The sequence below is a fragment of the Thamnophis elegans genome, chromosome 5 (assembly GCF_009769535.1).
Source record: "Thamnophis elegans isolate rThaEle1 chromosome 5, rThaEle1.pri, whole genome shotgun sequence".
Taxonomy (NCBI): Eukaryota; Metazoa; Chordata; class Lepidosauria; order Squamata; family Colubridae; genus Thamnophis; species Thamnophis elegans.
Window position 1 is genome coordinate 1891279 of NC_045545.1, and position 27765 is coordinate 1919043.

Below are 27765 nucleotides of genomic sequence, written 5' to 3' on the forward strand. Positions count from 1 at the left end.
AATTCTATTCTATTCTATTCTATTCGTAAATCCAGAACTGGAAAATGGCTAGGATGCTATCACAGATCTAGCAATGCTTGTTTGGAAATCCAGTGAAACTCACCGAATTTTCTTTCTGAGAAATGTTTACTATTTTTGATTAAATAACATGTCTTTCTTCCACTTTGCAGTAATGCTCTACTCCAGTGGTTCCCAAACTTGGCAACTTTAAGACTTGTGGACTTCAACTCCCAGCAGAGCTGGCTGGAGAATTCTGGGAGTTGAAGTCCACAAGTTTTAAAGCTGCCAAGTTTGGGAACCACTGCTGTACCCAGAAGGCAAAAATGTTGCCCCCTGCAGTTTCTCATTTATGCCCATCTTTGTGTGATGTAACACAGAAACTAGAGGAAATGTTTGCCTATTTCACATCTGAGTATTATCAGAGCTGATCAGTTGATGAAACAAACTCCTACGTGGAAGCCAAACTTGGCACTATTCAGAGTTGACCACTGAATTCAATGGAACTTGATCTAAGTGAATTTATAGACAATGAGGCCAAATGAGGATTATAAACTATTTGGGAGCAGAGAGAAAAAGGAGGACATTACCTGGATGGAGTCTATCAAGATCATTGAAGTATTCAGTGTTTTAATAGGCTACTTTCCATACAATTATCTCGTTTTTCATCCTCCTGCCCATCTTCTATGTTTACCCAGAAGTAAGGCACACGCTGTCCAAATCTAGTCATGTTTCTTTTCATGGAAACACAATGTGCTCGGGGGAGCCGTGGCTGAGCCAGGAAATTGCCCTCCCTGACCTTAATGATTTTACAACACTTCTTCTCTGCGCATGTTATAGTACATATCAAACTCACTTCAGTCACCCCAGGCAAAAACAAAACACATCAAAAACATGATTCCCTGATGCTGATTCCCATGTACTTGGGAATCATCTGACATTCAATGTAAGCATGATTTAATTTAAAGATTAAAACAATAGAGTATTTGTCACCCTAAACAGGCCAATGTGAGGGCAGGAATCTTGCTATCCCCCTCCCCAGAGTGTTTCTAAAATAAGAGGAACAAGTAGAGTCCTGACCTGCCACGTGAACCTGGTGCTGATGCTGGCAGTGTCCCTTCTGGTGCAGTGGTTAGGGTGCAGTACTGCAGGCCACTTCAGCTGACTGTTATCTGCAGTTCAGCGGTTCTAATCTCACCAGCTCAAGGTTGACTCAGCCTTCCATCCTTCCGAGGTGGGTGAAATGAGGACCCAGACTGTGGGGGCGATATGCTGACTCTGTAAACCACTTAGAGAGGGCTGAAAGCCCTATGAAGCGGTATATAAGTCTAACTGCTATTGCTACTATTGCAGACTAACTTTGCTCACTGCCAGGAGTTCGATCCTGACCAGCTCAAGGTTGACTCAGCCTTCCATCCTTCCGAGGTGGGTGAAATGAGGACCCAGACTGTGGGGGGCAATATGCTGACTCTGTAAACCGCTTAGAGAGGGCTGAAAGCCCTATGAAGCGGTATATAAGTCTAACTGCTATTGCTACTATTGCAGACTAACTTTGCTCACTGCCAGGAGTTCGATCCTGACCAGCTCAAGGTTGACTCAGCCTTCCATCCTTCCGAGGTGGGTGAAATGAGGACCCGGATTGTTGGGGGCAATATGCTGACTCTGTAAACCGCTTAGAGAGGGCTGAAAGCCCTATGAAGCGGTATATAAGTCTAACTGCTATTGCTATTGCTATTCTTGCTGACATTTGGGGTGGGGGCGGGAGGGGTTAGGCTCTGATCTACTAGAATCCAGCCTTAGCAGTTCCACTGCTTGAGAATGGACGTAAGTTCCATAATTCTTGTTGAATGTAATGGGACATTGCTGATTAATTATATTGGGGGGGGGGGACGGCAGTGGTGAAATCTAAAAAAAAAATCCCTACCGATTCTGTGAGCGGGGCTTGGTGGGTGTGGCTTGGTGGTCATGTGACTGGGTGGGCATGGCTTGGTGGGCATGGTCATGTGACTGGGTGAGCTCAAAAACCAACTTTCACACTTCACACACAAACAACACAAGAGCCACACAACTGACTCACACACAATGCAAAGGCAGCTGGACTTCACACAAAAAGGCCCCTGCAACAAGCAGGAACCTCACGGAGTCACGTTTGGTCTAATAGGTAGTAAAAAAATGCTTTTAAAAAGGAAAGGAAAGGGGAGGGGGGAAGGTTCCGGCATCTCCCAGCACAGCTGATTGTCAAACAGCTGATAGTCGGAACTTTTTTTTTTTTTTTACTTTTTAAAGCATTTTTTTTTACTACCAGTTGGGCGAATAGATAGTAAAAATGCTTTTAAAAAAGTTTTTTTTTTAAAGGGTTTGTCAGCTATGACAATCAGCTTTGCTGCCTGATTGGGGGAATCTTTCACTTACTTTTTTAAAAGCATTTTTTACTACCTGTTCGGGGAACCGGAAGCATTTGTTACTATTGGTTCCAGTGAACCGGGCAGGGAGCCGAGGTGGCGCAGTGGTTAAATGCAGCACTGCAGGCTACTTCAGCTGACTGAAATATTCGCTGGCTGGGGAATTCTGGGAGTTGAAGTCCGGACATCTTCAAGTTGCCAAGGTTGAGAAACACTGGCCTAGTAGTTAAAGTGCTGGTCTAGAAAGCAGGAAACAATGAATTCAAGTCCTGCCTTAGGCGTGAAAATCAGGTGGATGAGTTTGGGCTTGTCTCTCAGCCCAGCCAACCTCGCAGAATTGTCGTTGTGGGGAAATAGGAGGAGGAAGGAGTATTACAAAAGAATCATTGTAGCACTTTGGTATGCACTGTGCAGAATTAGACTGCAGTATTGCAGTCTAATTGTGCCAACTGCCAGCAGTTTGATCCTGACCAGCTGAAGGAGGACTCAGCCTTCCATCCTTCGGAGGTCAGTAAAAGGAGGACTATATTCTTGGGGGCAATATGCTGACTCTGTAAACTGCTTTGAGAGGACTGAAAAGCAATATGAAGTGGTATATAAAAGCTATTGCTATTACGTATGCTGCCTTCAAGTGACAGGGTGGCTCAGTGGCTAAGATAGCAATAGCAATAGCAATAGCAGTAGACTTATATACCGCTTCATAGGGCTTTCAGCCCTCTCTAAGCGGTTTACAGAGTCAGCATATCGCCCCCAACAACAATCCGGGTCCTCATTTTACCCACCTCGGAAGGATGGAAGGCTGAGTCAATCTTGAGCCGGTGAGATTAGAACCGCTGAACAGCAGATAACAGTCAGCTGTAGTGGCCTGCAGTACTGCATTTAACCACTGCATGACCTCGGCTCTAATTGTAGCTCAGATGCTGAGCTTGTCAATCAGAAAGGTCAGCAGTTCGACGGTTCGAATCCCTAGCGCCATACCCAGCTTCTGCCACCTAGCAGTTCAAAAGCATGTAAAAATGCAAGTTGAAAAATAGGAACCACCTTTGGTGGGAAAGTAACAGCCTTCCATCTGCCTTCTGCATTTAGTCATGCCGGCCACATGACCACGGAGACATCTTTGGACAGTGCTGGCTCCTCGGCTTTGAAATGGAGATGAGCACCGCCCCCTAGAGTCAGGAATGACTAGCAGATATGTGCGAGGGGAACCTTTACCTATGCTGCCTTCAGTTATTTATAAAGTAATAAAGGGGGAATAAAAGTGTAATAAATAAATACCTAAACAAATAAATAATGCACAATGCCAGATATAACTATAGGACATAGATTTACACGACATGCTGAATCAAGATGAAATACAACTGGCTAACTTGTTGTTCAGCCCAGTCTTTAACTTCGCATGTTGTGTGAACCAATCCATCACTCAAACCCATTAAAGGTTTTGGCCATAGCATAGCATAGAGCCGAGGTGGCGCAGTGGTTAAATGCAGCATTGCAGGCTACTTCAGCTGACTGCAGTTCTGCAGTTCAGCGGTTCAAATCCGAGGTGGGTGAAATGAGGACCCGGATTGTTGTTGGGGGCGATATGCTGACTCTGTAAACCGCTTAGAGAGGGCTGAAAGCCCTATGAAGCGGTATATAAGTCTAACTGCTATTGCTATTGCCATAGTTCAGCAGTTCAGTGGTTCAAATCTCACTGGCTCAGGGTTGACTCAGCCTTCCATCCTTCCGAGGTGGGTGAAATGAGGACCTGGATTGTTGTTGGGGGCAATATGCTGACTCTGTAAACAGCTTAGAGAGGGCTGAAAGCTCTATGAAGCGGTATATAGGTCTAACTGCTATTGCTATTGCTATATCATGGGGGGAGGGCGTATTTGTACTTGCATTTGAATCGGAGTGTATAATAATGGACTTGAGCCTCTCTGTCCTTTGGCAGCATCCCTGTGAGTCTACGAGGTCGCTGATCACAGTAGGAGAGCAAGAAAAGAAGGAAGGGGAAAGCCTTTGAAGGAAAGGCTGAGCAGGGTTTTTGCTAATTGGCCATCTTTAATTTGCCAGTCTTAATTTACTGTATGAGCCACCCAGAGGTCTGTTGCGTGGCTGGTTGGGAAAGCAACCAGAGGGAAGAAAAGAGGAAAGCTGTGTTTGTTTTAATCTTTTAATCTTTCTTATTTCTGTAAGTCGCCCGGAGTCCTTCGGGATTGGGCGGCCTATAAATTCAATAAATAGAAATAGAAAAGGTGGGGGGTCCTTTGTGGAAAGCAGAGTCTCTTCTCACTGAGTAAAGAATCGAAGATCAGGATCTTAAGTCAATTTCCTTGCAGAAGCCAGCATGAAAAATACATAACTAGGTTTAGGTTTGAGGTTTATTCGATTTATATGCCGCCCTTCTCCCAAGGACTCAGGGCGGCGTACAACATTAAAAGAAACACATAATACAAAAGTTTTTTAAAAAAATTAAATAGAATATTTATTTTATTTATTTGCAAAATTTATAGGCCGCCCAATCCCGAAGGACTCCAGGCGGCTTACAAAGAAAAAAGAAGTAATAAAAAATAAAGGAAAGAGAGGTTTAAAAACATCACACTTGCACTCAATCTGATCGGCGCTGGACCTCAACAATGAGGTCAGCAGCCCCAGGCCTGCCGGAACAGCCAGGTTTTAACAGCTTTTCTGAAGGCCATGAGAGTGGGTAAGGCCCAGATCTCTGGGGGTAGCTCATTCCAAAGGGTCGGAGCAGCCACAGAGAAGGGCTCTCCTCCGGGGAGCCACCAGCCGACACTGTCTGGCTGACGGCATCTGAAGGAGGCCCACCCTGTGGGATCTCACCCTCCATTGGGAGGTATGTGGCAGTAGGCGGTCTCGCAGGTATCCTGGTCCTAAGCCATGTAGGGCTTTAAAGGTAATAACCAGCACCTTGAATGGCCTCCCAAACAAACTCAATAAGAATTGACAATAACATATTTTTTTTAAAAAAATTCCAAATTAAAATTAACAATGACCAATAATTTATTTTGTTTTGTTCAGGCCAGGCTGGAGGAACTATTGGAAAGTTGCAGAGTCATAAAACCATGACGATGTTTTAAACTAGTGTTTCTCAACCTTGTCAACTTGAAGATGTCCGGACTTCAACTCCCAGAATTCCCCAGCCAGCATTCGCTGGCTGGGGAATTCTGGGAGTTGAAGTCCGGACATCTTCAAGTTGACAAGGTTGAGAAACACTGGTTTAAACAGTCCCAATATTCTGTATAAACCTCCCCCTCCCTCTCTGGAGGCTCTTTTCAAAGGAGATGAGGATGGAGCTTAGAAGCCATGAAGTGAAGGCATGGTCAGCTACTTCTCTACCTCTCTTTTCTTTCTTTCTTTCTTTCTTTCTTTCTTTCTTTCTTTCTTTCTTTTTTTCTTAACCTCTCAGCTAAGAAAGAGCTCTGGAGGAGAACCCCAAAATTTGCAAGCAGTTTTGAGTCCTACAGTTTGCCCCGGGTTCAGATTTTGTGCATTTTATCAGTAGATGAGAATTTCAGCACCGGCTTGGCTGATACTTAGAAATACCATGATATAAGAAGACTGCCTTTTTTTTGGAAAGGGTATTCATTTCAGCGGAATAGATTTTCTTTGCCTACACTTGTGGTATGAACTTGTCTGCCCGTAAAGATTCATTCATAATTCGCCAGCACGGTTCAGTTTTTGTAGAGTGTGGTGTGTTATTGTTTCAGATCTGAATAGTGGGGGAAGTCTTAAAGTGTTGGAGTGGGGGAGGAGGAATAAGAATAACAATCAAAACGCTGGAAGCTGCTTGGAGCCTCCGAAAGTTGGGTCACAAATGAGAATGGACGTTTTCCTCCCTCCAAAGAAAATCTGCATACTAACTAGGAGTGCAGAATTTAAACGCTAAACGGATTCTTTGGTGATCAGAGAGATCTCAGGAGAACCTAGCAAGAGTTTCGCTTTTAGCTGGTCAATTGGGGTTCTTCTGATGTTGCTTTTGTGTTGTTGCAGCTTATGGGGCAAGCGCGAACATCTTTAAGTTTCACTGGTTTCATTAGAAGCCTCACAGTTTGCTGATCTGGAAGCTATCGAAAGTAAAAACCCGTTTCACTCGGCTATGTTAGCACAACTCTGGGGGGAGAGGACGCCCTGGGACCGAACTCCTACGTTTTCTTAAAACTGAGTCCTGGAAACATTAAGAGGTGGATAAGGAGAATGTGGGAACGAAAATCTTTGGGCGCTTTAAGATCACTTTTGCAGGGGCGTAGAAGAATGTCCAACTTGCGCGTCAGAGTTAGAACCCGAAAGAGATTGTGTGAGTGAGAGAGAGAGACAGGCAGGCAGGCAGAGGCTGGCTTGGGAGGAGAGAGGGAGAGAGGGAGGAGGGGGGTTTGCACCAAAGGCAATGTATGCGCTCATTCTCAACCTATAACTGGGCAGGGGTCTCCATGCCTGTAGTTCGGGGTTCGAGGACGATTCCCTGCCTCAAAGCCCATAGTGAGCCGAGGTGGCGCAGTGGTTAAATGCAGCACTGCAGGCTACTTCAGCTGACTGCAGTTCTGCAGTTCGGCTGTTCAAATCTCACCGGCTCAAGGTTGACTCAGCCTTCCATCCTTCCGAGGTGGGTAAAATGAGGACCCGGATTGTTGTTGGGGGCGATATGCTGACTCTGTAAACCGCTTAGAAAGGGCTGAAAGCCCTATGAAGCGGTATATAAGTCTAACTGCTATTGCTATTGCTATCACTCTCGGAGCAACGGATAACCGCCTATCTCCCTCGCCCATCTCTCTCTCCTCCCACCCACCCACACACCCCGCCTCGCCTCTCTTGGAGATGCGCGGTTCAGGAAAGGATCCCTCCGATCCGGGGGCTGCAGCCCGGCCCTGCGTAGTTTTCCTCCGAACGAAACCGAGTCTCTGAATTCGCGTTCGGGGACGCCTTCCCAGCAAACGCGGATCCGGGCCAGGGCCAGAGGTTCCATCAGCAGCTCTTCCTTCTTTCCTCGGGATTTAGTCCTTCCGACAGTTAGGAAAACAGGGGACCAACTCCTGGGTGCCCCCCCCCTCTCTCTCTCTCTCTCTCTGTGTAATCAATGAAACAGTCAGCCCTAATCCTTGTTTGCCCGGGGAAGGACCCGTTCACCTTCCTGACAGGCTTTCACCCCTACAATTGCTAGCAGAGTAAGAGGAGGGGAAATCCTGCCCGGGGGAGGGGGGGGGATGCACCTTAGGAAAGTCAAAGAAACTCCGCAGTCGGCGGGACCGGGCAGAATAGCGGCGTGCGCGCCTTTCTTCCCATCCCCTGGGAAGCGCCGAGCCTCCGTCCGCCAGGTTGAAGAAGCTCGTCTGATTGGGCGCCCTTCTCATTGGCTGCACGGGCAGTGTCAGCGCCCCCCCTTCCTCCCCCCCCTCCCGGACACACAAACGCTCACGTTCACACGCTCGGGCCGAGCCCCCCCCTCCACCTCCTCCTCTTCCCTGGGCTGGGAAGGGCCCTTCCTTTTTTGTACGGAGCGGAGCCCGTCCGCCGAGCAGAGCTGACTGACTCCGGAGTAGGGAAGCTTGGAAGTTCGCTATGCCCCTGCGGCGCTCGGGACAGGGAGAGGGGGCCCGGCTGGGCAGGTCGCGCCTCTCCCCGCTGGCTTCTGCCCGCTCCTCCCCGCCGCTTTAAGCCGACCCGAGGGGGAGAGCTTGAGCGGCGCAGCGAGCGCTCCTTTCCCACCTGGGATCGGAGCGCTCCGAGACGCCCCTGCGAGGTTCGCCCAGCGATCAGCCGCGAGGGCGGACGGGCTGCCCCGGGCGAGAGCGGACCGTCTCCCGCTCCCAGCTTCCCGCCGCTTTGCCTCCGCTTCCCCGGCTCGCCGCTCCAGTCAGCTCCCAGGTGTTGCCCAGCCTCCGGACTGACCGTGCCGGCGCGCCGCCTAGCCCTGCCCGCGGCCGCCTTGACATGCTACCCAAAGTGGAGACGGAAGCCCTGGGACTGGTCCGATCGAATGGGGAACGGGGACACATGCCGGAAAACATGCAAGGTAAGGGGCCGGAGGACCGGCGGGCGCCCGGACGGACGGCGGGCCGGCGAGGAAGCTTGGATGTGCCTAGAGCCAAAAGGGGGACGAGGACAAGCTGCCTCTTCCTCCTGGGCGCGCCGGGTAGCAATAGCAATAGTTAGACTTATATACCACTTCATAGGGCTTTCAGCCCTCTCTAAGCGGTTTACAGAGTCAGCACATCGCCCCCACAGTCTGGGTCCTCATTTCACCCAGATAGATAGATAGATAGATATAGAGAGAGGGAGGGAGGGAGAGATAGATATAGATAGATATAGATAGAATAGATAGATAGATAGATAGATAGATAGATAGATAGATAGATAGATAGATAGATATAGATAGATAGATAGCAATAGCAGTTAGACTTATATACCGCTTCATAGGGCTTCCAGCCCTCTCTAAGCGGTTTACAGAGTCAGCATATCGCCCCCAACAACAATCCGGGTCCTCATTTCACCCACCTCGGAAGGATGGAAGGCTGAGTCAACCTTGAGCCTAGTGGGATTTGAACAGCCGAACTGCTGTTAGGGTTAGGGCAGCAAGCGGCTCCTGGGTTTGGAGAGCGTCGCTAGAGGCAACGCTGCTTTTCAGGCGCTTCGGGTTGCGACCCTCCGCTCAGGAGAAGCCCTCGCCCCCCACGTGGGACTCGCTTCGCCCTCGGCTGCCTGGAGCGCAGCGTCTTATTGGCAGAGGGAAGTGGGGGGGGGGGGCTGCTGTCAAAAGCCGCCCCCTACTCAACCCCGAGCTCCCGCTTTTTAGTCCTGCAAAGTAAAGGAAAGTTTTTTTAAAAATGCCCCCCAAAAGTCGGGCTGAGGGACTTTCAAGTCTGAACGCGCCCCGATGGTCCAGCGGCCGCCGGAGGCGCACTTGGGAAGACGTTCCTGCCAGAAGACGCCTGGGGGCTTCCCTCCCGGGAGGCAGGGCGGCAGGAGGGAGGGAGGGAACCGGAGGCGGCGGCCCAGAGAAAAGGACTCGGGGGCCGGCTAAGGAAGGCTGAGAAGCCATCCCAGCGGTTGGGCATCCCTTGGGGGAAAGGAGGGGCGACGAAAAAGAAACGCGCGCGGGATCTAGGCGAGGCGTCCTATACAACAGTGTTTCTCAACCTTGGCCACTTGAAGATGTCCGGACTTCAACTCCCAGAATTCTGGGAGTTGATGTCCGGACATCTTCAAGTTGCCAAGGTTGAGAAACACTGCTCTAGAAATCAATTAACGGGCCCGCTGCAGACTCATTCGTAGAACTCCCTTTTCCTAGTTTTACGGAGGTATTTCAATTTTTCCGGGGCTGCGGGAATAGATTGGGCTTTCGAAACAAAACCAGAAGGGCCGGCCGTCCCAGCAGTGCGGCTCCCAAATCGTTCGCTTTAGTATGGTTGATATGGGGGGATGGGGGGGTGGGATGGGGAAGGAAGGAAGATGGGGGAAAGGAGAAACGAGGAAGCCTCTAAATATTTATGGGGAAATTCTCCTGCCTGCCAGGGCAGGGATGTTGAGTTGTTGTTGTTGTTGTTGTTGTTGTTTTCTCAAACGGGAGTTTGACTGATCAAACTGGAGAGCTTCCTCAACAGAGAACGAGAGGGTGGGTGGGTGTGAGCTCACGCGTTTCCCCGAGGCTGCGCCTGAATGCTGCTAACTAACCGCCCCAGGAAGCAGAGACCGCAGCCTTAGTAAAGTTGAGTTTGAGTTTAAATTTATTTATAGGCCGCCCTTTTCCCTAGGGGGACTCAGGGCGGCTTACAACATATAGGGAGGGAATACACACAATGACAGTTTAAAAAAGCCCGGCTGGTGGGTCAGCCGAAGGGGGGTGGGCTTCCACAGCGTTGTTTAGCGGAGTAGAAGGGGCACCCCTTTACCCAAGATCAGAAGCCGAAGGAGGAAATCCCCCCCAAAAGAACTCCAAACTTGCGAAGGGTGGGAAAAGAGACTTCACGTTCGGGAGGGATCTAGTGGATCCCGCGCCGTCCTCCTCCGATCCCAACGACCACTGGGGTGAGGAAAGCCAGCAGAGAATGAAAGGGCGGAAAAACACCGCGCGGAGTTTTTCCAAAGTTTCTTTCCTCCGGAGCAAAAACTCCCCTGGCGGGAGATATGGCGGGGGACGAACCTGGAGTCCGCGCAATGATGCAATGATGCTCTTCTTAACGCCTTTCCGTCTTCTCCCGTCCCCACATCCCACCACCCCCGGGTGACTTGGGATTTGAACCTATTGCTGTGCTGAAAGCCACATTTACTTCCCGCCGGGACAGCGGGGTTGAGTCGCTATCCCGGGGGAAATCCTGAACGCGGGGAATATAAAACCTTGGGGAGACTGGATTGGCTTCTACTTTTAATACCTGGGAGGAACCATTAAGTCCTAACGCCTTAGGATGCGTCGCTTCTTTTCAGGAAAGCGCGGAGGATTTGCAATAGTCTCTAGGAATATTTTTTTTCACCGAAGGCAGGACGGAAAGAATTGCTAAGGTGCTTTTTGGCGCAGCTGACCCGCGGAGAAAGAAAGTAGGGATTGGATGGGGAGGAGGGGAGTTGCTGGAGCCTCATTGCTACGGGGAATCCAGTGGCGCGCCTCTGCACACCTTGTGAGCGGGCACACCTGCCCCCTTCGTCCTGCTTCGATTCCCCGAATGAAAATTCAATGGGCAAATTTGAGAGATGTTTTAACATCCCCCCCTCCCCAGTTCTGATCGAGGGCGGCTGGTCAATTAAAATGGAGAAGTCTTTGGGCAGGTGGGGGGGGGGAGGTAGAGAAAGACCCCTTGACTGCCAATACTTAGGAAGGGTCTTGGGGCCAAAGTCCACCGCCTTAACTCTGTCACCAGGATGGAAGCTTCGTTCCGTTGTTTTCATTTGCGCCCGAAGTCACACCAGTTTTAAGCTCTTAATTGTATTTATTTACGGTAATTCGAAAGGGGGGTGTGGGGGATAAAACCCAGGGAGTCCCAGTAGTGGCGTCGACAAAGCAATTCGGCGCATTTCTGAAGGCTGCGAGCATGGCGCAGCGCAGCTCCTCCAAACGCCGCGAATTCGCGGAAGCCTCCGAATGGCACGGAAAGCCGCGCAAGTTTCGAATCGGACGGAGGGAGAAGCGCCCATTATGCAAAGCGAAGACTGACTAGTGGGGGGGGGGGGTCAGAATAGGGCGGAAAACCGCGATCCTCCATTTATCAGCCAGGAGTAGGGAAATGGGATTAAAACCAGTCAACCAACCAGCCTTTTCGCGTCTCGAAATAACTTGGCGCCACGGTTTTGTGACTGGGGGGGGGGAGGAGGAGGGGGGGAAGAGAGATACTGTGATTTGCTGTTGAGGAAGACAACATAGTGGCTGTACACACACACACACACACAGAGAGAGAGAGAGGGAGAGAGAGAGAGAGAGAGAGAGAAACCAATTAACTACAGTTTCTCAACCTTAGCAACTTTAAATCCTGTGGACTTCAACTCCCAGAATCCCCCAGCCAGCAAAGCTGGCTGGGGAATTCTGGGAGTTAAAGTCCACAGGATTTCAAGTCGCCAAGGTTGAGAAACACAGCACTAGAAGCTGAGAGAGATTTAAGTCCCTGCATTCGCAGAACGTGCCCAAATCCAGTCCGGTTGGTTAAACTTTTTGGGGGGAAGGGTCCATACGTATTAGCCCTTTAGGTTCGTTTCTGCTTCGAGGGCTCGGGCCGACCCAGAAGGCGAACCCATTTAGAAATAGGGTGAAGCGGATGGCTTTGTGTAAAACGAAGCCACGTCCTGAAACGCCCGTTCCTGAGCGCCTCCATCACTTTAGGAAACGCGCTTGTACGATCCCCGACTGACTGTGCGTAAGGAGAGGTTCTCAGCGGGGATGGCCAGCGGGGTTTTTGATTCCAGGGCAAGAAGGACACCGATAGTTGGGTCAGGGTGGGTAGGAGTGAAGGAGCGGGTCAGATTTCCCCCCCCCCCCTGACCGAAAACACCAGAAGGCAATTCGAAATCCTAGCCCCAATAGCGTCCAACCGGTCTGGTGCGCGTTCGTTTCGACCATGGCTGGAGGATGCTAGAAGAAGCTTTAAGAGATTCGCAGGTAAACGAGCTGAAACTGTAACACGGCCTCCTTTTATACTCCATCCAGGGCAGGCCTTTACGGGGAGGTCCCGCTCGGTTCACCGGGGAACAATTGGAACAATGAAGTATAAGAAAAGGGATGTTTAACTTGTGTTAAGCAAAATGCAAAAGTATTTTCAGTCACAGAGGATTTGATTCAGATGATGGAGCAACTTCAAGATGACCATCTGAATAGATGCCGTTTACCTTGGACAAAACCTTGGTGCAGTACTGCAGCCCACTTCAGCTGACTGCTATCTGCAGTTCAGCGGTTCAAATCTCACCGGCTCAAGGTTGACTCAGCCTTCCATCCTTCCGAGGTGGGTGAAATGAGGACCCGGATTGTTGTTGGGGGCGATATGCTGACTCTGTAAACTGCTTAGAGAGGGCTGAAAGCCCTATGAAGCGGTGTATAAGTCTAACTGCTATTGCTATCTATCTATCTATCTATCTATCTATCTATCTATCTATCTATCTATCTATCTATCTATCTATCTATCATCTATCTATCTGGGTGAAATGAGGACCCAGACTGTGGGGGTGATATGCTGACTCTGTAGACCGCTTAGAGAGGGCTGAAAGCCCTATGAAGCGGTATATAAGTCTAACTGCTAACTGCTAACTGCTAAGGTTTTGACGGCTCTGCCGGGAAAACCCCCGTCGGCTAAAAGCTTCTTCCTTAAACTTCCTAAAACTTCCTAAAACTCATCTTCTTCCTGCTTGAGGCGCTGTCTGTCCATCAGCTCAGGACGGCCTTAGAGGACGGAGCAAAGAGAATTGGAGGCGCTCATCCCTCCCGGACGGAGAGGCCAAAGCCCTCGGCCTCTCGGTTCGAGGCGGTCCCTTCGCCGCTTCTGCCCACATCTGTCCCTCCATCCCTCGATTCAGCCTTTTCTCCCGTTTCGGAGACTCCAAAGAAGACGGCGCGGGGCTGTCCTGGGGGATTCGTGCGCTCTCGGCGGCCAACGGGGAGTTTTTCGATTCCGAAACGCGCCTCTTAAAGGCGTTTTCTCCCCTTCGTGGTTTCCCCTCAAATGGAGCGATTTGGAGATGCGGTTTTCGGTTCTTTTTTGGCTCCAGCCCTGCATCCCCTCTCTGGGAACCGGCCTCGGGCGTTTCTAGCCGATATCCAAAACTACCTTAGTTCCAGTTACAAATCGGCCAATATTCTCTTTTTTTTTTCCTAAATAGATCCGAAACCAAAACTGGGCCGTTGCTACCCATCCAACCGCACCTTGACTGCTAAGTACAATTTGGGGGGTACCGAACAATTAGGGGTTGCGCGCTGCTCCGTCTAAAAGAGAAAGAAGAAAGACTTCGAAAGACTTTCTGTCTATTAAAGGGGAAGATCTCGGCGTCTTTCCTAGGTCCTACTTAAAATGCCCGCCCCCAAAAACCCCCCGCCAGTCAGTGGCTCCAATAGCAGGCAGGTCAGGTCAATGGTCTCCCTGCGGTGGGGCCTTGGAAGTTCTGGAAAGGGCTTTGGGGGGGCAACGATTCCGTAGATTTCCTCGCACCTTTGAAATTACGCCCCACGTTCCCATTTCTCGAAGCTTCGGCGGAGGGGGGTGAGGGATCCGGGTTCAAAGTTGTAGCTTCTTCTTCTATTCTTGGCCAAAAGTCTTCCCGGAAGTTCCCACCCCTCCCTCACCACACTGCCACCTCTCCCTCCCTCCCTCCCTCTCTCTCTCTCTGTCTCTCTCTCTGTCTCTGTCTCTCCCTCCCTCCCTCCCTCCCTCTCTCTCTCTCTCTCTCTCTCTCTGTCTCTCTCTCTCTCCCCCTCCCTCCCTCCCTCCCTCCCTCTCTCTCTGTCTCTCTCTCCCCCTCCTTCCCTCCCTCCCTCTCTCTCTGTCTCTCTCTCTCTGTGTGTCTCTCTCTCCCCCTCCCTCCCTCCCTCCCTCCCTCTCTCTCTCTCTCTCTCTCTCTCTCTCTCTCTCTCTCTCTCTCTCTCTCTCTCTTTCATCTTCCATTTTGTACCCCCTCGGTTTGAAAACGCTCCGATACTCTTCCTCCAACTTCTCCTCCTCCTCCGAAGCTCCCTTTCGGCTGGTTCTGAGAAAGTTTTGACCAACTATGGAAGCCTTTGGCTTGAATGGAAGCTCCCACCCAATGGAGGAGTCAGGGAAGACTTAGGTCATTTCTCCCCTCTCCTCTCCGTTCCCTCCCACCCCTCCACTACCCCCACCCCCTTCCCCGTAGACATTCAGGATCATTCTTTCCTGGGATTCTGGCCACCTGGGGAAGGATCGCTTCCTCGATGGAGCAAATCGGTGGAAAACGGAGTGGAGTTGTAGACAGGGGAAGAAACGGTAGGTCAGCAGCTGGCGAGGTTTCCCCGGGGTGGTGGGGTGATGAAGACCCTTCTCTGCCCCTGTCTGGCCCCAGTTGCTTACCTTGGCTACATCTGACCTCCCTTGAATCTGGCTCGCTCCTCCGACTCCGGCCCAGCATAACCTTTTTCTCCGCCTAGGCTACCAGAAGAAGACTCGTCTAAATTCCCACGGGCGAGCGATCTCTTCTTCCCTTCAAGAGACCAGCCCACTTTCCTCCTTACAATAGTCCGGGAGGGCGAGGAGAAGCGAGAGGGTGGGGAACTCAAACTAGCAGATCTTCCTGGTTGAGTCGGTGGGACACCGATTCCCTCGGTTCCCCCGACAGGAATCAGATTCTTTCATGAGGATCTCGCTCCGAAATCAGTTGGGTCTTTCCAATCCGTTGAATTAATTTTTAGGATCGCGCCAAGAGTTTTCTCTCAAGTCTCAAGTCTCAAGTAAAAGAACTGTGTTCCCTAGTCGGAAGGAAGGAAGGAAGGAAGGAAGGAAGGAAGGAAGGAAGGAAGGAAGGTTGCCGTAAAACTTTATTCTTTGTTTTTAGTTACCAGCATTTGAAGAAGTTTGCAAGAGAAATCCAAAGGGTCTCTGTAAATCCTTGAACAGTTTATGTATTTTCTCTGGTGGGTTGACACAGTAAGGAAAAAGAGTTAAGGCAGAAGAATGTGTTTTTTTTCTGTAAAGACAAGTTTGATGGATATGTAAAAATTACAGTTCTTTCTTTTTCCCCTCCCCTTCATCTCGCTTCTAAAATACATTGTAAGCTGTTGATATTTTCCCCCACTCAGACTCCTAGTCTTGTGAATTTGAAGTGGGGGTTAGGTAAACATTTTTTAAGGTGACTTGTTATAGCAGAACTTTCAAAGTACAGAGAAAAGTTACTTTTCCACTTAGTCATCTGATTTTTAATTTTTAAATGCAATTACGTTTTAAATATAGTCCAAATAAAAGGCGATCTTTATCCCAAGAACAATAAACTTGAAGAAAAGTAAGACGGAAGCCTCAGGCATGTAAACTTCAGAGTAGGATGTCTTGAACTAGCCCTGCCTACTTATGTGTAAGCACAGATAGGAGTGAACTAAGAATTTAAAATTTTGGAAACCCAGTTTTGGGGATTAATAAAATAAAATGCTTGCTGTGTGTTTAAAACTGTGAGTAATTTTAACAAGGTTTTATTCTGCTAGATTGAATTTGGAGAGAATATTTTTGGTTGCTAAAAAAAAAATCTGTTTCAAAATTGGGTTTTCCTGTTTTGAGGATTTAAAGGGAAATTAAAAACCCATGGATGTCTCCTGGAATTGTTTCCCCAGTGAAGAAATAAATAATGCATCAAATGTTTTGTGTACATTCTCATAGATTTTAATTCCTCCCCCTATTTTTCTTCTTTTTTCCCCCTGCCAGTGTCTCAATTTAAAATGGTGAATTACTCTTATGATGAAGATCTCGAAGAACTGTGTCCAGTCTGTGGAGATAAAGTGTCTGGGTATCATTATGGACTCCTTACCTGTGAAAGTTGCAAGGTTTTGTACAATTTATTTTCGTGGGGAAAGTGGGGGAAGGGCGCTGAAAATCAGATCAAGAAAAAAGACTAGACAATCATACTTCTGTAGTTTTTAATGAAAAAAAGAATATTGTGAAGGAGTGCAGTAGCATTCTCTGAAGGCAGAAATTATGTAAAAGGGTCTCTTTTTTAGCCAATGGAAAGAAAAACTTCCCCACGGGTGTTCAGTATAGAGTGGCTATATTTACTGCCTTTAAATATTTGGTTGTCGTGAAGTGATGTAGTTGTAGAGAGACTTTCATTCCCAGCTGTCTTCAATATTGATTTTAGTTGATTTATATACATTGAGTATTATTGTTGCTGCATCTTGTTCCTGATAAATTTCAGGGCTGCAATATTGAAGGCAACTGTTTCAAGTTTTTCATCTTTCAGGATGCAAATGTAAATTTCTCTTGACATTCTTTTTACGTTTGCACATAACATACTTATAAATGTGCATACACACTCATACATACACAGCATTTTATGTCCATATTTATCTGCAGGGTGATTAAGTGGAAATCAATTAAATGGTTTTAAAATGCCATTCATCACTATGAAGAATATTTTTTTTTGCTCGTGCTTTTCATTTAATGCGTATCAGCTGGAGTCTCAAAATTATAGGCCAGTGCCATGCACCCAGCTAATAAAACCTTGGATTGCCTTGCAATTGTGTAAAATAATTCTGGATTAGTATAGAAACCGATCAAATTGTTTACTTCGTAGTACTAAAACAACAACATTTTAGCACGGCTTTCTGGAGTAACACATGTATAATTTTAGGGCTGTATAGAAATATTTATTCAGTTGGAACCTGTATCTGCTTAAGTTACATGACACACATTTGGTTAAGGAAACTTTTGAGCAAGTAAGTATTCATGCTGTATCCAAAGTTAATCACACTATAATACCACCCCCATGTTATGCTTATCATCCACTATTCCCAGACTATAAAGAGACATGAGAACCAGAATATCTGTCATTTAATACATGATTTTAATCAACATGGCCACCAGAAGTAATTTATGCAGCTGTAATTAGTGTTGGGGGAAGGGAGAAGGATAGTCTTGCAAGTAACTTTTTCAAAATCTCTAAGAGTTTAAAATTCAGCTTACAATTGAGACTCTCGATGGGCAGCTTAAAATTCAGTTTTAAACATCAGAGAATTAATGATGGATGATAAAGTGAAGAATAGTATATTAGCAGAGGCAGGAGTAATTCAGAGCAACAAGCGGTAGATTGGGGAGATTTACTTTCATTTGGGATTTAGAACTGAGTTAGGATTCATATGAGTGAAATCTAAATAAATAAATAAAAATCGGCAAGGGTTGTTTTTTAACACCTTAAGGAAGATTTGTCTTAAAATTTGACATTAGGTGATTTTGAAAGGACACTTTTAAAAACTTGGGATAATTTGAATTTTAATTCATTTAAGTTGCTACTGGTAGAGATGATGATTAGGAAAATAATAAAGATGCCTTGCCAGGTTCTGGTGTAAATCAACACCAGCGCAAACTAGCCTCAGAAAAACCGTGCCTGTGGCCTGGTGGGTTTCCTCCAAGGAAATCTGGAACCAAACCGGCCATTTCATAAATGCTGAATTAGCAGGATGACAGTAGAAGGGAGGACTGGGTGAAAGTTTTCATAATCTGAAGTCAATTCCTGGTTCGAGCCATTTGTTCCCAATTTGTAAATACGTTCCATCTATTTTACAGGGCTTCTTTAAGCGAACAGTCCAGAACAATAAAAGGTACACATGTATAGAAAATCAAAGCTGCCAAATTGACAAAACTCAAAGAAAACGCTGTCCTTATTGTCGCTTTCAAAAATGCCTAAGCGTTGGGATGAAGTTGGAAGGTAAGGTCTGCAATTTTTGCTGCATAAGTATAAAATAACATAAGTATTAAATGTAAGTCCTTCTATGTGCATTATTTAAACTGCTGTCATTTGAGATGTTATTTCAAAGAATGATTGCTTAGGATGGACCAAAAATAATGGAAGCTTATGATTCACTGCTACAACTTTATCTCAAAAAGCTTTGAAGGCTCCCTTTCCCCATTTAGGGTACTTAGAGGCTCATTTCAGATGTAAGCATTAGAACAATATGCATAATTGTACAATTACATTGTGCAATTTATTGTACAGTATAATTTTCAAAGAATGCACACTATCCAGAATTAATCATAAATACTTAGAACAAATAACACTGATTTCGTTAGGCAAACAAAATTCAATCAGAGCAAAATAAATATTGAGGGGGGGGGGAATTGATACTGTAGTGATTTCTAAAATGAAAGCATTTTAGGCATATCCAAGAGTTATAAATACTGTACAGAATATTGGACATTTTTTCCCTCTCAGGGATCATTCTTGTTTATCAGTGGAATTCCTTGTATGAAGGGATTATGCAGCTGGGCTAATAATTAACAAAGCAAAGATTTAGCATTCATAGAAAGAGATCTTGGTTTTCTTTTTTTTTTTTTAAAAAAAACCCTTATTACTCATCCAATAGAAATAGTTTTCAGTTTTTATGAAATTATTGAGGTATATTATAATGCTCCATAAGCCATTGATAAAATATAAGCTACATTTTGTCATATTATTGTGTTCAGAATTATATATATATATCTTGAAATAGATCTATACTAGTCTCCCTTTATTTATTTATCAGCACAAATACAACAAATGTAACAAAAAGGCAACAGTAAAAATATTGGGTTTCTGTCGTGATGGACTCTTGTGACGAGCCGATGGACAGAGAATGGAAGCAGTTAGCTTCCTCCCATAATTGGGGCTTACCAGGGGTTGTGACACTAAATATATATATATATTTAAAGTCACAACCTCTGGTATGCCCAAATATGGGAGGAAGTTCACTGCTTCCATACACACACACACGCACACAATAAATGTTGCTGTCAAAAAGTTTTGAAACTTTTCTGATAAATATTTGCCTAATGAAGACTATTGCAGTATTTTTAACAGTGAATATTGATGGAATTCACTTTTGTCTTTTTTTTTTTTTTTTTGTAAGTACAAATTCACCAGTCAACGTGGTTCTACCCTCTGTTAGGTTAAATCATTGAAAATAATGCTGTATGTTATTTTCATTAGTTTGTAAGAATTCAAATATCAATGATGGGGGAGAAAATTCTCATGCTAAATATTTGTATTTATATATATATATATATGACTCCAGTTATGGTCTTATTCTTCATTTCTTCTCCTCATTGATATTTAATAGTCCAGTTAAAAACACAATATTGGGAACATCCCACTGATAACAATTGATCTTACTTCTAACATTTAGTACTATGCGGTTTAATGGGTTTAATGTTCGTATATTTTCAATGATGTAGAACTTCAATTTAATTATTAATAATTTCAATCTTTAGTCAAGAAATGAGTAACTTGAATTTTATCTGTAGTGATTTCATTATTGTTTTGGGAGTTGCTTTAATTCTGAGATAATGCAAAATATTTGTTGTCTGAAAAAGGAGTTAGTGATTATTATTTATTTATAATTTATAAACATTTATAATAATATTTGTAGTTGTATTTCAAAAAGTCATCAGCATTGGTTCAGCTCATAAGTTCTCAAGCTAAAAAGTCTGCAAATCAGCTAATTTTCTCATTAGAAGCTCACTATTTTCTTATGGACAGATGTAGAACTTGTGAGCCGCTCAGCCCACAGAGATTGCGATTCATAAACTTTTCATTCCACAATAATTTAATTATGCTAATTAAACCTAACTTTACAGCTGTTCAGACCCCTCGAACTACAGCAATCTAGATTGGAATCGACAGATAATATCAGGGCAGATGTAAAAGTCATTGCATCAAATATTATGTTTTGAAATCTGCATTTCCCCAAAATAATGATAATGCAATAAATGGAGATTGGGTAGGAAATAGAAAACAATTCTCAAGTGATTCTATATTTTGTACCCTTTTGCAAATGCACCTTACAAGGTCAGTCTCACACACACACACAAACACATCCACGACGTGTTTGCTTCTTGTTTAGGAGCAAAAATTTTTTTAGAAGGTTGAGAAAGAGAGCAAGAACAGAAGATGCAAGCACTTATTTGCAAATTCTTTTCAAAAGTGCTTTCGCTGTCTATATCGGCATTACCTAGAAATGTTTTGATATTTTGTACCTCTCTCTTATCCAGAGAAGCTATGATGTTTGCTACTGGCTTAAATAGTCTCTCCATTAAAAAAAAAATCAATAAGGGACACAAGAGTATGACAGAAGGGTGTAAAAGATTATATCACCAAAAACATGAATATTGTGGAATAGGTTAGAAGGCTGCATGAGCATAAAGTGTTCTGTGAATGAGGGATCCTTGATGCTCTCTGAGCTTGTATTCTTGCAGCTGTTTCATTACCCAAACTAGGTAACCCCATCAGTGCTATCCCAAAGATGCTTTTTCAAAAGGCAACTAGACTTTGTTTTTCCTTGAAGACCCTTCACTTTTCATCCAAGAAGCTTCAACGTCTTCAGCTGAAGAAGCTTCTTGGATAAGAAGTGAAAATCTTCAAGATAAAACAACGTCCAGTTGCCTTTTGAAAAATTGGGACAGATTACTGAGAATCTCCATAAGCATCTTAGTGAAAGTCATTAGCATTGATGATATTATTTAGGTTGGGTAATGAGATTTCTGCAAAAAAACAACAACAGCAGGCCACCAAGAACCCCTCCGTTCAACCCTGAGCTTCAAATATTCTCCTTTATTCTGCATTGAAAAATCCCATTTATTATTTTACATACAGCCCTAATCTTTCAGAAATTGTTCACTGAAATATACCGAGATGAAGCATACCAAATGCTCCACAGAGTCCCTTAATGCTAGTTTCCAAAAGAAACATAACTTGACTTCTTTGCAGAAGTTACAGCTCTTGTATAGATACGATAATTAAGAAAAGAGATCAATGTAACTTGTTTGAGTGTGTTGCCTGCCTCTCATATCTAGGAAAATCCATAATCGGAGGAAGCTGAATTCACCTCATTTCTTAAAAAAAAAAAAAACAAGCAATCAAAAATTAATATCAGAATGTGACATTGTTGAGTAGAGTAGATAAAACTATTTACCTATAATTTGTTAGGCATTTCTGTTTACCTTTTCTTTGCCAGCAAGAAAATAAGAGTGGATGTGTTTCTGACCAATATTTGTTTTCCTACTTATTTATTAAAGATTGCTTAGCAATCTTCTCCTATATGAACAGACTTCCTCTTTGTTATCAGCAGAATGGGAAGGAACTCCTGCTTTCAGCTATAAACCTTTTTAATATTTATATGCATGTTCCCTTGATTATGATACATAGTCTTGCATTCTAGTTCATAAATTACATTTTAGGATCAAATCATTAATTGTTAACATCTTTATGATAGTTTTATAGGTCTCTGTATACCTAGGATTTCTAATACATTTTTAATGGCATGCTAATCTATAAGATAAAAGCTTAGTATCGTAACCCCCAGCTATCTCAGCATGTCACCAAGCTGTCAAAGGCCCTTCTTATTGTCTGAATACCTTTGGGAAGGTAAAATCTTGGTAAAATATTGCTGCTTTCAAAACATGTTCTAGCAACATAGTACTATAACCCAGACCAACAATTTTTCTCCACAATCCTAATTCTGATATGATTTGAATGGCATTGGAAGTTGCAAAATCCTTTTTTATTTTTGGTCTGGTTGACACTTTGCTCTCTACCATAGGCTTGAGGAAATAACAATCGTGCAATTTATTACCTCTCTCCAAAATTGGCGAGCTTCCTCTTTTCAGAGTAAGGGCCAATGTGAAGAGCGTTATGTGCCTTTAAATAACATCTACTGAAGGGGTTAAGTCAAAAGAGTAAAAAATAAATGATAAGCATTTTGAAAAGCTGTTATTAAAAGGTCTCGCACTGCTCCCAAATGCAATTTTGAGTCCTTTGTGCTTAGCAGAAGAATTTATTAGCCCTCTCCTGTTAGATTTACTAGAAAATTTAATACACTAAGCTTGAATTATGCTTTTTAGATTATTCACCAGTATGCTTTCATACAGCGATGTAACAGGAAAGTAATAAATGCTTGCAAATGAATACAATATGTTTATTCACCATGTTAAACCTTCTCAGGTGGTTCATCAAAAGTGAAATTACAATAAATAACAATAATAATAGCACTTAGACTAACATACTATTTCATATTGCCTTACAGCACTCTCTGAGTGCTTCACAGAATAAGCATATTGCCCCCCAACAATCATTTTATATCCTCGGTAAGATGGAAGGCTGAGTCAACCTTGAGCCGATCAAGATTGAACTCCTGGCAGTAGGCAGAGTTAGACTGCAATGCTGCATTGCAACCACTGCACCACCACAGCACACTAAAATAAAATAAATTTGAATTTGAATTTACTTTATTTGTATGCCGCCCTTTTCCCTGAGGGGACTCAGGGCGGCTCACAATTCAAAGGGGGGGGGAAACAAACGAGTTACAGAACATAGAGACCATACACAGCTAAAAACACAACAATCATACAATTCGGAGTGGGGCTGTAAGTCTTTAGCCCCAGGCCTGTCAGAACAGCCAGGTTTTAAGGGCTATGCGGAAGGCCTGGAGGGTGGTGAGGGTTCGAATCTCCACGGGGAGTTCGTTCCAGAGGGTCGGAGCAGCCACAGAGAAGGCTCTCCTCCGGGTAGTCGCCAGTCGACACTGGGCGGCTGATGGAATTCGGAGGAGGCCTAATCTGTGGGATCTAATCGGTCTAGTGGAGGTAATTGGCAGCAGGCGGTCTCTCAAGTAACCAGATCCAATACCATGAAGGGCTTAAATAGCTATACTCAACATAAATGTGTGCTATGGGTTGATCAAAGACCAAAAATGATGATGATTCTTATCAGTATTTATATTTGTATCATGTCTGCAATGTGATACCTGTAACTTTTTTTTTCACCGCTACATTCAACAGCTGTGAGAGCTGACCGAATGCGCGGAGGCCGGAACAAATTTGGACCCATGTACAAGAGGGACAGGGCCCTGAAGCAGCAGAAGAAAGCTCTCATCCGAGCGAATGGACTCAAACTAGAAGCCATGACTCAGGTGATTCAAGCAATGCCCACTGATCTCACAATATCCTCTGCAATCCAGAACATCCATTCTGCCTCCAAAGGCCTACCTCTCAACCACACAGCCTTGCCTCCCACAGACTATGACCGAAGTCCTTTTGTAACATCTCCAATTAGCATGACAATGCCACCACATGGTAGCCTACAAGGTTATCAGAGCTACAGTCACTTTCCAAGCCGTGCTATCAAGTCCGAGTACCCTGATCCTTACACCAGCTCTCCAGAGTCGATAATGGGCTACTCTTACATGGATGGTTATCATCAAACAAGCTCGCCAGCAAGTATTCCTCATCTGATTTTGGAACTCTTGAAGTGTGAGCCTGATGAGCCCCAAGTCCAAGCTAAGATTATGGCCTACTTGCAACAAGAGCAGGCCAACAGAAGCAAGCATGAAAAGCTCAACACTTTTGGGCTTATGTGCAAAATGGCTGACCAAACCCTCTTCTCGATCGTCGAGTGGGCCAGGAGTAGCATATTCTTCCGAGAACTTAAGGTACGTCATACAATTCTTTCATGGGATGTGGTCACTCTGAGAATGATACCTAAATTGGACAAATAAATGAACAAACAAGAGTTTTGGTATAAGAAAATGTGGTTAGCCTTTTTGATTAATCCAGTGTTTCTCAACCTTTCGCATTCGCTGGCTGGGGAATTCTGGGAGTTGAAGTCCGGACATCTTCAAGTGGCCAAGGTTGAGAAACACTGGATTAATACAACTTATATTTGTGCATTGTTCTTTGTGGAAAAAAGCTGTTTGAGAGAGACATTTCAAAATGTTATGACTATTTTGATCTCACAAATTATCTGTGAAAGAAGCTGGTTTGGATGTTTAAGTCAAGATTTTTTTTCTAAAGCTAAGAAACCTGGGGTATGTGACTCTGGGATCTTGCCTGACTAACTTAATTATGATTATAGGCTACCATTGAATAACAGCATTAATAGATATAGACCATTAGTGGTTTGCCAATTTTTTTTTTACTACCAGATTGGGTGCACTCCTGTGTGCACCGCTGCGCACACACAACGCTTCTGCGCATGCACAGAAGCATCTGGGTGGGTGGGCGGACCCTCCCACTGCTGTAAATCTTGTTTTGCCCAATTTTGGCCGAACTGGCAGCAACCCACCTCTGATATAGACCAGCAGTGAGTACAAAACGTTAATTAATTAACCACATTTATATGCCGCCCACTCCTGAAGGACTCCGGGCGGCTTACAAAAATAAAGAGGGGAAAAAAAGACACATAACGAACACATAACAAAGAAAAGCCATCCCTTTGCTGCCCTATTGATGCCCTATTGATGCCCTATTGCCATTGGCTTGTTTCTTGGAAGGTAGAAAAAGAGAGCTATTGATAAAGAAACAGACCAAAAAGTCCCTTGTCAAATACTTTGGAAGCAACATTGGGAGAAAAGTATTTATGGATCCTAGTGTACGACTGCGGAAAGAAAGGATTAAAAGTATGAATTAGAATGGACAATTTATGATCCCCAGATGTTGCTAGAGCTTCACTGGCCAAGCCGACTTGGGTTTCCAGAAGTTGAATTCCAGAATATTTGGAGATTTTCTAAGTTCCCACTCCTATTAATCCATCCTTTAAGCTATTATCAATGAGTCATAAAACCAGATAAAAAAATTGATACGGATCCATGAACATTCAACTATACTGCAAAATAGGCTATGTATACATGTTATATAAAGTAACAATAGCCTAGTTCTGGGATCAGATATATTATGAAATCAGAGTTATTCTTCTGTTAGCTGAATTCACTGAGCAAGGTACTCTAGAAAAAAAAGCATCTGTTAGACGGGAGAATAGTAAGAGTTATATTACTGAAAATAATATTGTACTTCGAGGGGTCCATAGGTGCAGTATATTCAAGATGAAATTCAGGATCAACAAATATTATATATGTGTTTGATATATAATTGTGTATCCTGTTAGCTTGTAGCAACTCCGGAGTCTTTTAAAAAGGATGCAAAGACAAGCCTCAAACAAACAGATTGCTGGAGCCCAACAAAAATCCATATTCTAGAGTAGCAGCCTAATGAATGGTGAACAAACTGAGAAGGAGAATCAGAACAAAATCATTACTGAATGTTTCTGGCCAGTAGAAGAAAGGATGTAGGTGGGAAGATGGATTGTTTTAAAGGAGACAACTGTGGGGAAGTGGGAAAACAGGATTGCAATCTGTTGATGATAGGGCAAAGGACAATGGGATTAAATAGTAATTACATTATTGCCTATTGCCGAGAGGCTTAATTTCTCTTTTTCCTAGAATTTATAACACTCTCTGTCCCAAGAGTTTATTTCCCACCACGTGTCACATTTTGTGTGCATGTTTATTTTATTTATTATAGTTATTTTTGCTACCTCAAAAGAGCTTAGGAGGGTTTTTTAAAATATATGTAACGTGCAGTTGAATAATTTGAATGGAAGCATGTGGGGAAGAGAAAGCAAGATGAAAGCTGGGTTAAACTGAGAATTTAAAATGCTACATTAAAGCTGTGGAAAAGATAAAGACCCAGCATTGCAAAGAGAGTTTTTGGAAATAGTATTTTGTAACTGGATTTGCCACTACAGACGATCTTCTCCATTTACCTGGGCTATAGGATAACTATTGAAATGCATATTCCTTTGGAAAAGAAACAGTGTAGAAGCAGATTACGATCAGAATATCCAATGCACATAATTTACTCATTCAATTTCGATTTAGCTAATTTTTTTGAAAACTATTTTTAAGGAAATCTTCCCAAAACATTTGTGGACAACTAATCTAGAAATTCCCAATGTATGGGCTATCTATGTCACACCCTTTTGGAATGTATCTCTGAAGGTCTAAAGTTTTGCATAATCAGAAGTCCCCGTGTTGATAATAAATTATCACGTTATGGCGTACAGCTATATTTTTTTTCCTCTTATTAGCCTTCTCTGCGCTTGAAAGGTTTGCAGATAGTCTCTTAGTTTTTATATGAAAGAATGTTAGAGTTGATTAAAGTCATGGACACCATTCACGAAGAAATATTCAAGAGGTAGGGCCCAAATATTGATGGAAAATAGTGAGGATGAAGTATTCAAATGTCACTGCATGTATTGGATAGAAGTCATAATGTCACATGCATTTATTTTGACTTCATCAATCAAATAATGCAGAAGATTTAATATGCATCAGGATGTGAATGAAATACAGTCCATTCTTTGCCTAACGTACTCAGTGCTATCAAGCATTATGTTAATCCTCTAATTACTTTGTCTACAAAGAAACACCATAGGTGTCTTCACAGGGGCAAGCACCAAAGTGTGCAGTGCAAGGCTGAGAGAGAAACTCTGGCCCTTGTGTGCCAGTATGTGACATCACGACACAAGTAGGGAAACGGCAGGTCTTGCATTGTGACATTGCAATACATGTTTCGTCATGGGGGTTAGGTACAGACCCTGCGAGCATATCTTTACCTTCATTTTGGAAATGGGCATAGAAGATATCCTGAACGCAAATGTTCCAAGGGGGAACATTTTTTAAAGAGAATGCTCCCTTGTTCATTTTTCATTCCCATCAGCACTGTCCTCAATTAAATCCAAAGCAGCACATACATGATAGAGAGGACCGGCCAAATTTGCTTACTTGCAGCATGATTATGGTGTCATGTGCTCCCAAGGCACATCTCAAGGACATTCCTAAATCTCTGCCCCTTTCTGTGCTATTATTTCCCACTGGCTTCCCCATCTATTTATGTTAGCCAACGCAACAGATTTCGCAACAGATTGTTCTTGAAACACCATCTTCTTTTATGGAAATGTTAAATGCCATGGAAAATTTTGAAGCTGCTGTTCCAGTTAGACCTTCAGTTTCCTTCCTTAATTTTAGGAAAGCTCCTTTTTTTAGATTAATGAGCAGATTTGGAATATTAAGGGCCCAACAATAATTAATTGTCACGGAAAGAATTTTCATATTCACAAAATAACTTCTATGATGGGTATGGCCAGTTATAAAAACATTCCCTTTATAATGAGATTGTGTATCCCTTTTTTTAATTAAATCAACCTTTTAAAAAGATTAAAATCTGGAAGGTGCTTTGGGGTATTTGTATAACTATAATGGCATCCCTGAATACCACATGTTATATCCCACCCTAACTAATGAGGAGATCATGATAGCCACAGCACTGAAGAGGCAGAGGGGGATTTCACTGGTTTTTCCTTTAAATGGGGATGACAATCACAAGATTCAGGCAGTTTTCAAATTACAAATTACAGCTCATCCTCCACTTAGGAGCACAGT

At 44.2% G+C, this 27765-nt stretch overlaps 1 protein-coding gene across 6 annotated transcripts in view; it reads left to right on the forward strand.

Moving 5' to 3' along the window:
• NR5A2 (nuclear receptor subfamily 5 group A member 2) overlaps window positions 1-27765 on the forward strand; it is a 133844-nt gene that overhangs the window by 9131 nt on the left and 96948 nt on the right. For 2 of the 6 annotated variants that reach the window (XM_032217248.1, XM_032217251.1), the window contains exons 2-4: window positions 16232-16350; window positions 18086-18227; window positions 23330-23979. In XM_032217248.1, coding sequence (XP_032073139.1) covers window positions 16232-16350; window positions 18086-18227; window positions 23330-23979 — 911 coding nt within the window. Of the gene's footprint in view, window positions 1-8078; window positions 8413-12528; window positions 12821-16231; window positions 16351-18085; window positions 18228-23329; window positions 23980-27765 lie in introns of those variants that run through there. The other 4 variants (XM_032217250.1, XM_032217249.1, XM_032217253.1 and 1 more) reach the window with 4 other exon arrangements.